At 55.8% G+C, this 9,447-nt stretch overlaps 1 protein-coding gene across 3 annotated transcripts in view; it reads left to right on the top strand.

Annotated features, from left to right (window-relative positions):
• STXBP2 (syntaxin binding protein 2) overlaps positions 1 to 3,576 on the top strand; it is an 8,473-nt gene extending 4,897 nt beyond the window's left edge. For all 3 annotated transcript variants that reach the window (XM_007107092.3, XM_007107093.4, XM_007107094.4), the window contains exons 14-19: positions 357 to 495; positions 982 to 1,091; positions 1,922 to 2,017; positions 2,739 to 2,824; positions 2,941 to 3,098; positions 3,419 to 3,576. In XM_007107092.3, coding sequence (XP_007107154.1) covers positions 357 to 495; positions 982 to 1,091; positions 1,922 to 2,017; positions 2,739 to 2,824; positions 2,941 to 3,098; positions 3,419 to 3,504 — 675 coding nt within the window. In that variant the 3' untranslated portion in view covers positions 3,505 to 3,576. The remainder of the gene's footprint in view (positions 1 to 356; positions 496 to 981; positions 1,092 to 1,921; positions 2,018 to 2,738; positions 2,825 to 2,940; positions 3,099 to 3,418) is intronic.
• Positions 3,577 to 9,447: the final 5,871 nt, after the last annotated feature.

The following is a 9,447-nucleotide window of genomic DNA, read 5'->3' on the forward strand; positions in this document are numbered from 1 at the left end:
GGAGGCGGGGTGTGTGGGGGCGGGGCCTGTGGAGGGGCGTTTTCTGGGGTAGAGTATGGCTTGTGGGGGTGCCAGGCCCATGGAAAGGTAGGACCAGGGTAAGGGGTGGGGCCTATGGAGAGGTGTGGCTTGTGTGAGGGGTGGGGCCCGTGGGGAAGAGGCTGGGGCTGTGAGGGGGTGGAGCCTGTGGAGAGGACGGGCCTGTGGGAGGGGTGGGGCCTGTCTGCGAACACGTGTAGAACCTACAGAGACCTGGTGGCCGGATGAAATGAAGCCCAAAGGTCTTGCCGAGGCCCCTGGGATGTCCCTGCCCTGCCCCATCCCCCCACATAGTGGCTGACCCCCATGCCCCACAGGACTTAGCCATGGGCTCTGACGCAGAGGGTGAGAAGATCAAGGACGCCATGAAGCTGATCGTGCCGGTGCTTCTGGACGTGGAGGTGCCAGCCTACGACAAGATCCGGGTTCTATTGCTCTACATTCTTCTACGGAATGGTGGGTAGGGGTCCGGGGGGGCTTTGGTATACCGCCAGTCACCGCAGTCTCCAGTGATCCTGGGACTCTCTAAACCCCACAGTTACCCTGTCCTCGGGATGCCCCAAACCCCACAGATACCCCTCTGGACCCTGGGCCTCCCTCCATTGGCCTCTGTTGGCATGGAGAGCCTGCAAATCTATGACGTCTCCAAATTTGGCCCCCTCAACTGATTCCAGAGGATCCCCCAGTCTACTACCCCCTCTGGGATTCGCATCCAGAATTCTAACATCAGGAACCCCCCCGCGCCAGCCCGGGTGGCTCCCCTGGTTCCGAGGGCCTCTGAACTGTAGGGTGCACGTGGTTCTGGCACCTCCTCACCCCACCGCAAGCCCCTCAACCCAGAAGTGTGCATGGCCACCTCTGTCCCCCCTCCCTCCCCTCCCCACGCCCCCGCCACCCCGTGAGCATCCCATCCGCGTCAGCCCGCCCATCGGCCTCCTCCAGGTGTGAGCGAGGAGAACCTGGCCAAGCTGATCCAGCACGCCAACGTGCAGGCGCACAGCAGCCTCATCCAGAACCTGGAGCAGCTGGGTGGCACTGTCACCAACCCCGGGGTATGCTGGGTCAGAGACTGGGAGGGGGAGGCGGATATGGGGGTGGGGCCGCCTGGGGAGCGGGCACTGAGTCAGAGGGCAGTGACTGGGGGCGGAGGGCACATCACCAGGGCAGGGATACGCAGGGCATGATGTGGTTCTTGGAGGACAGGGAGGCTTGAGTGGGGTCTGGGGACCGGGGGGCACCAGGGCTGTCCCCAGCCTCGGCGGTCATAGGAGAAACAGGGCAATGAGGTGTAGTCAGAGCCCCAGTCCGTGTGGTCCGAGTCCCGGGGGCGGATAGCCGGGTCACCAGCGTGGGGCACACAGTTGACCCTGGGCTCCCAGAGGTCTGAGGGCCACCAACCCGGCCGGGACACACACGGCAGCTTCCTGTGCTCCGATCTCCATACATCCCGCTTCCCCTGACCCTGCCTCCGCCTCTGGCCACGCGTTATCTCTCATGTTCTCCCCTCGCCCGTTGGTCCTCCGTCTCTCTCCCAGGCGCCCGTCTGTGGCCCTGTCCGCCACCTCTCAGTTCCCTTGTTTCTGTGTCCTCCCACAGCTGTCTCCATCTTTCTCTCTTGAGTCCTGATCTCTCTCTTTGTCGCATCTTTGTCTCACTGCCTCTGTATTTCTTCCTCCCTCTCTCTCATTTTCCCTTCCTCGCTCTCTCTGTGTCTGTCTCTCTCTGTGTCTCCCTCCCTCCTTCTGTCTTTCTGTCTGGTTCTCTGTCCCCTTTCTCCATCTTTGTCTGCAACCTTCCCAAGTCCGACAAGCCCCCAGCCCCATTTATGACCCGCCTCCTTCTCCCTGATTCCCCCACTGACCCCACCCCGCCCCGCCTGTAGGGCTCTGGGACCGCAAGCCGGCTGGAGCGGAGGGAGCGCTCGGAGCCCACCTATCAGCTGTCCCGCTGGACCCCGATCATCAAGGATGTGATGGAGGTACCGCTGCTGGGGGGTTGGGGCCTGACGCCACCCCCCGCCCCTGTCCAGGCAATGTTCAGCCCTCTTCCTGCTCACCGTCCTAAGCCCCCGGGCTTAAGGGGAAATCCTTCATTATGGGCATCCCTGTGGCATCCGATTTGCTCTGTCATGGGGGCCTCCCAAGCCCACACTGGAGGAAGTGGGGTGCCAGAGGGGTCCCTCATAGGGGAGCTTCATTTCCTCTCCACCTGCTGGTCCCCTCCTCTGTCCCCCTCTATTCGCTCCTGACCCCCAGAAAGCCCCCTGGATCCCCTTTGTCCTACCCATTCTGGGAACCAAAAGCAGCAGCAACAAAGAGGACCAGGCCAGGGACCTGGCTTCCTGGCTTCCTGCCGTCTGTGTGGAGTCCTGGCACCTCCGCCTGCTTGGAGGCCAGTGACCTTGGCCCCCGTATCCCCATGGACTCTGGATGCTGAGGCTCCTGGGTACTTGAGGGGCAGGGAGCTCAGAGTCCTGGGTTCCCAAGGGTCTGCGGTTCCACACTCCTGGGTCCCTGAGGGGCTGAGCAGGAGTAGGGTCCTTAAGAAGCTAGGGGCCCAGGGTCCTGGTCGCCAAGGGGCTGGAGACGCACATGGTGTCTGCCAGGATCTTGGCCCATGAACACACGCTATGGACGGGGCTCCAGACCCTGGGCCCCGTCGCCCGGGCCCCTCTCTTCAGCCTCCTCCTCTGGCCCCAGGATGCTGTGGAGGACCGGCTGGACCGGAAGCTGTGGCCCTTCGTGTCTGACCCTGCGCCCACGCCCAGCTCCCAGGCTGCCGTCAGGTGAGGCCCAGGGATGCCCCCCACCAAGCTGTGCCCAGGCCCGTGGGAGGTGAGGCTTGGGTATGGGGGTGGTAGTCTGCTGTTGAGACTGACCTTTCCCTGTCTCCCCCGGACAGCGCCCGCTTCGGCCACTGGCACAAGAACAAGACGGGCGTGGAGGCACGGGCAGGGCCCCGGCTTATCGTCTACATCATGGGCGGTGTGGCGATGTCAGAGATGCGGGCCGCCTATGAGGTGACCAGGGCCACTGATGGCAAGTGGGAGGTACTTATTGGTGAGTGGCTAGGACTGGGGCCCCGGGCTGGGGTGGGGCCGGGAGCCTGCCCCTGTGTGTGGGTCCCTGGGGGACTGACAGCTGCGTGCCTTCTGGGTCCCCAAAGTCTAGAGCCTCTGCGGGGCCTGGGTGAGAGGATACCGGATACCTGAGGGGCTAGGGCTTGGCTTCCCAGGGAAGGGGTCACCTAGGAGTGGACCCCTCTCTTTCCAAGGGGTGAGCCTTCTGAGTCCTTAGGGTCAGGGCCTGGTTTCCCGAGCACCCCACCTGGGGGGTGTCAGGGGCCAAGGCCGCTCCCCCATCCCCATCCTCTGGCCCAGGCTCCTCACACATCCTCACCCCGACCCGCTTCCTGGATGACCTCAAGACGCTGGACCAGAAGCTGGAGGACATTTCCCTGCCCTGACCCTTCCGCCCCCGCCTGACCTGCCCCGCTCCCGTTTCAGAGAAATAAACTCCCATCTTTCTGCCAGCTGGCCCCCACCTCACTTTCTTTCTGTGGGAGCTAGACGGGGACTGCCACCCTTGGGTCCCATTCCCTGAGCTGTGCCTCAGGCCCCACCCCACCCTGTTGTTCTTCCAGAGGGCATCCCAAGCTCTAAGTTTTGGCCAACTTCTTGGGTCCCCCTTCCAAAAACATGGGGGCCAATGACGGCAGTGGCTTTGCAGAAGAGGTGAAATGGCGCCGAAAGCTGACTGCACGGAAAAATGACAGCAGCTGTTCCTCTACTGGTACTAGGGTTATCTCGGCTGCTCCGATGGGACCATCAGTAGTAGTATTAACAAGCAGAACAGGCCATGTATCCCAGCACCGCCAGCCCTTCAGGAACTGTCTCAGTGGGGCCTGGGGCCACACAAGGCCAGGCGTCTTCTCAGGCTCCTAGGATCAGAATCTGCATTTGTGTGAGGACAGGAACACAGCAAACGATGCCCAGTTCCCACACCAGAGAGTTAGAACTCTCCCTGCTTATCCTCCTCCCCGCCCCCACTTTCTCCAGGCTGTTCACAGGGGCTCCTAACTGCAGGACTTATCAGACCCTTCACTGGGTGTGTTAGTTTGCTAAGGCTGCCATAACAAAGTGCCACATTCCAGGTGACCTACACAACAGAGATTATTCTCTCACAGTTCTGGAGACCGGGAGTCCAAGGTCAAGGTGTCGGCGGGGTTGATTTCTTCTAAAGCCTCTTTCCTTGGCTTGTAGATGGCCGTCTTCTCCCTGTGTCCTCACATGCTCTTCCCTCTGTGTGTGTTTGTGTCCTAATCTCCTCTTCTTCTTTTTTTAAAAAATTTATTTATTTTAATTTATTTTATTTTTGGCTGCATTGGGTCTTCATTGCTGCACACGGGCTTTCTCTAGTTGCAGCAAGCGGGGGCTACCCGTCGTTGAGGTGCGCGGGCATCTCATTGCGGTGGCTTCTCTTGTTGTGGAGCACGGGCTCTAGGCGTGCGGGCTTCAGTAGTTGTGGCACGTGGGCTTCTGTAGTTGTGGCGCGCGGGCTTCAGTAGTTGTGGCTCGTGGGCTCTAGAGCGCAGGCTCAGTAGTTGTGGTGCACGGGCTTAGTTGCTCCGCGGCATGTGGGATCTTCCCGGACCAGGGCTCAAACCTGTGTCCCCCGCATTGGCAGGCGGATTCTTAACCACTGTGCCACCTTTTTGTGGTATGCGGGCCTCCCTCTGTTGTGGCCTCTCCCGTTGCGGAGCACAGGCTCCGGGAGCGCAGGCTCGGTAGTTGTGGTGCACGGGCTTAGTTGCTCCGCGGCATGTGGGATCTTCCCGGACCAGGGCTCAAACCTGTGTCCCCCGCATTGGCAGGCGGATTCTTAACCACTGTGCCACCAGGGAGGCCCCTAATCTCCTCTTCTTATAAGGATACCAGTCATATTGGCTTAAAGTCTACACTAATGACCTCATTTTGACTTAATTATCTTTTAAAAATCTTGTTTCCAAATACAGTCACATTCTGAGGCATGGGAGTTAGGATTTCAGCATATGAATTTTCTGGGGACACAGTTCAGCCCATAACACTCAGCTAGGGGCTTCCCTGGTGGCGCAGTGGTTTGGCCGCTGGGCCTGCGCATCCGGAGCCTGTGCTCCGCAACGGGAGAGGCCACAACAGAGGGAGGCCCGCATACCACAAAAAAAAAAAAAAAACCACTCAGCTAAAGTGAGATGTGAATCTCACAGCTTGAATAAGATAGATGAAGGCCCTTCTCTCTGGGGCACAGACACACAGCCAGGCTGGCAGTCTGTGGCACAGGTGGCTGTGGGAGCCCCAAGAACACGGTAATCCACTCAGGGGCAGCCTGGGAAGGCTTCCTGGAGGAGGTGGCACTTAAAAGAATGAAAGTGAAGAGGAGTCTGGGAAGGGAGGGGAGGGCACAGTGGAGGCAAAGGCAAGAGAGCGGAATGGAGCCAAAGGGAAAGGTCTTGAGGGACGACAAGGTCTGAGAGCCACCTAGGGCCTGAGTGAGGATTTGGCCCCTGCTGGGGAAACTACAGAAGGGATCTGAGCAGGGTCAGGTGGGGGCCCCAAGTCTAATGTTGGCGATGGGGCTCAGCTGGGATGAGTGCCTGGGGAGGGGGCCCTGGTGGGCAGGTAAATTGGGTATAGCTCCCCCCAGTGGAGCGCTACTCATTTCCATCCTGTCACCTCTGGAGTTGTGGCCCCTCCAAGACTGGGACCAGGGTGGCGTGGGCGGACACAGGACACTTGAGGCCCTCCTTCCCTGCCCACGGAAGACTTGGCCCTGATCTTGAGGTCACCTATCCTTTTGAGAATTCAGAGAAATCTAAAGACACTCTTCCCAGAAAAATCGCACGGACAGTTTTGCAGGTAGGGCCTTGGAGAAGCAAAAACCCCTCCGATTCAGCAATTCTACTAAGATTTATGCGAAACGCGTAATAGGGCAGAAAGAGGGACGTGCAAGGCTGTCGAGTAGATGAGGTGCAGGGGAGAAAGTGGGTCATCTCAGACCACTGAGACGGCCAGCCCTGGATGCCCATCCCCCCCCACCCGCCACGGCCTTGGCAGGGAGACGGAGTGGGAGGGAGATGGTTTTAAAAGTTTAACTTTTAGGGACTTCCCTGGTGGCACAGTGGTTAAGAATCCGCCTGTCAATGCAGGGGACACGGGTTCGATCCGTGGTGGGGGAAGATCCCACATGCCACGGAGCAACTAAGCCCCGCGAGCCACAACTGCTGAGCCTGCGCTCTAGAGCCCGCGAGCCACAACTACTGAGCCCACACGCCTAGAGCCGGTGCTCCGCAACAAGAGAAGCCACCGCAATGAGAAGCCCGCGCACCGCAACGAAGAGTAGCCGCCACGCCCCCACACGCAGCAAGGAAGACCCAACGCAGCCAAAAATCAATTAATTAATTAATTTCTTCGAAAGTTTAACTTTTAAACTCTCCTCCGTGGAAAGCCGCGGTTTTCCTCCGGGACCCGCTTAGGGAGGTCAGCGCTCCGAGCGCCAGGGGGCGCTGTGGCTCAATTTGCCGGCTGCTTTGATCTTTAGCGCCTGTAACCCGAGCTTGGGTGACCCTAATTAGAGACGGCGGGGGTGGGAGAGGGGGAGTAGGTCATGAGTTACTCAATAGTTCTCAGCGCCAGCGAAACTGTTGCTTAAATCGCCTCGGCCTCTGCCCCTTATTTGTACGTAGATGATGTTGTAAAGCCTCCCACCTCAGGACATTTTGATTCTACAAATATTCACGGACCACCCCCATCCCCGCCCCCGAAAATGGGCCACAGCAGCCGGGCGTGTCAGGCCCTGACCACGTCCCAGGCATTCTGCCAAGCCCTCCACACGCATTACACAGAATTCTCAAAACCCTCGCGTGAGGGTAAAATCCACCCTCTCTCTGCGTCCTGTGGAGCCTCACGTCAGGAGCTCCATGATGTCATGTCCCTACGATTGGTCGGTGGGTTGGGGGCGGGCGGGAGGTGTCCCTGGTTTCCAACAACTCTCCACATAAAGGTTTTAGCAGCCATGGATTCCTTCCGATCTCTCCCCTTTTTTAAAAAAAAATTTTTATTTTATAATTTTTTTTCCCGACGCTGCGAGGCGTGTGGCATCTTAGTTCCCCAACGAGGGATTGAACCCAGGCCACCGCAGTGAAAGCGCGGAGTCCTAACCACTGGACTGCCAGGGAATTCCCCAATTTTTTTTTCTGTACTTTAAAATTGTATCTATTTATTTATTGCCAATATCTCTTGAAGATTATTTTCAAACTTGTCATTCCTCCCACTGGAATCACCTGGGATCCTTCTTGAAAGGACTCTCAGCAACTACTGAAGTTGGTTCGTATGGAAAGTTACAACCTAGCGCGTTTTATTACGTGTTATTGTGGGTGTGGATTAGGTCTCTGATTCCCCGGGAGGCAGCCGGACACACGAGCTCATCGGGGAGGCCTGGGGTGGGAACAGACCCCAGAGTCACCGGTGGTCATGGTATAAGCTTAGAGGCAACATCCATGAACTACTGACTGCCACAATAATAATATATTAATATAGTATTAATATATACCACGATAATATAATAATACATCATTATTATTTAATACTGTAAAATGGTCTGGCCCCGGCTGGGCGGTGGTTCTCAGGATGTGCTAAGAAGGAGGACTCCACAAAGTGAGAAAAAAGGATTCCTCAGGTCAGCATCAGGGCTTCGGAAGGTCAGGAGGGCACCCCTGGGGTGGTGAGCACTGATGTTCTTGGTTGTGGGGACATGGGGACACATCATAGCAGGGAGAGTTCTCAGCCCGTGCTGTGCAGGGCAGGGGGCTCTTCTAGAACAATATCTCATCCAAGTTAACAGGAGGGAAAAGTTTGTGGTCTTGAATTTGCTCTACTTAAAAAAAAAAGTGAGCGGGGGAGATAAATTAGGAGTTTGGATTTCTTTTTTTTTTTTGGCTGCACTGTGCAGATCTTAGTTCCCTTACCAGGGATGGAACCCTGGGCCCACGGCAATGGAAGTGCTGAGTCCTAACCACTGAACCACCAGGGAATTCCCAGGAGTTTTGGAATTAATATAGACACACGACTATATATAAAATAGGTAAACAAGGACCTACTGTATAGCACAGGGAACTATACTCAGTATCTTGTAATAACCTATAATGGAAAAGAATCTAAAAAAGAATATATATATGTGTGTATAACTGAAGCACTTTGCTGTACATTTGAAACTAACACAGCATTGTAAATCAACTCTACTTCAGTTTTTTTAAAAAGCTAAAAAAATAAAAGTTTAAATACTTTACGGTACATTTAGACAATGGAAACTGACCCTGCATTAAAAAGAATTCACCCGGGCTTCCCTGGTGGCGGCAGTGGTTAAGAATCCGCCTGCCAGTGCAGGGGACACGGGTTCGAGCCCTGGTCTGGGAAGATCCCACATGCCGCGGAGCAACTAGCCTGCAAGCCACAACTACTGAGCCTGTGTGCTACAACTACTGAAACGCCTAGAGCCCGTGCTCTGCAACAAGAGAAGCCACCGCAATGAGAAGCCCACGTGCCGCAACGAAGAGTAGCCCCTGCTCACAGCAACTAGAGAAAGCCTGTGCGCAGCAACAAAGACCCAATGTAGCCAAAAATAAATAAATAAATATTAAAAAAAAAAGAATTCACCCAGGAGAAAGGAAAATATACATCCACACAAAGACGTGTCCAGGAATGTTCATGGCATTGTTCATAATAGCCAAAAGGTGGAAACAATCCAAATGCCCATCAACCGGTGAATGGAAATCAATGTGGTACATCCAGGCAATGGAATGCAGCTCAGTCAAGGACCAAAATACATGTTACGACATTAATGAACCTTAAAACACTATGCTAAGTAAATAAGCTTGATGCAAAAGACCACATAGTGTACAATGCCATTTATATGAAATGTCCAGAATAAGCAAATTCACAGACAGAAAGTGGTTGCCTAGGGGTGGGGGTGGGAATAGAGAGTGACTGCAAAGGAGCACAAGATTCCTTTCAGGGGTGATAGAAACTTTCCAGAATTGGATTGTGGTAATGGCTGTGCAACTCTGTGAAACTTACTACAGATCATTGAGTTGTACAATTGAAATGGATGAATGTGGTATGTAAATTATACTTCAATAAAGCTGCTTTAAAAGAGAACAAAAGGGCTTCCCTGGTGGCGCAGTGGTTGAGAGTCCGCCTGCCGATGCAGCGGACGCAGGTTCATGCCCCGGTCCGGGAAGATCCCACATGCCGCGGAGCGGCTGGGCCCGTGAGCCGTGGCCGCTGAGCCTGCGCGTCCGGAGCCTGTGCTCCGCAACGGGAGAGGCCACAACAGTGAGAGGCCCGCGTACTGCAAAAACAAACAAACAAAAAAA

This window comes from Physeter macrocephalus, chromosome 2 (assembly GCF_002837175.3).
Source record: "Physeter macrocephalus isolate SW-GA chromosome 2, ASM283717v5, whole genome shotgun sequence".
Classification (NCBI taxonomy): Eukaryota; Metazoa; Chordata; class Mammalia; order Artiodactyla; family Physeteridae; genus Physeter; species Physeter macrocephalus.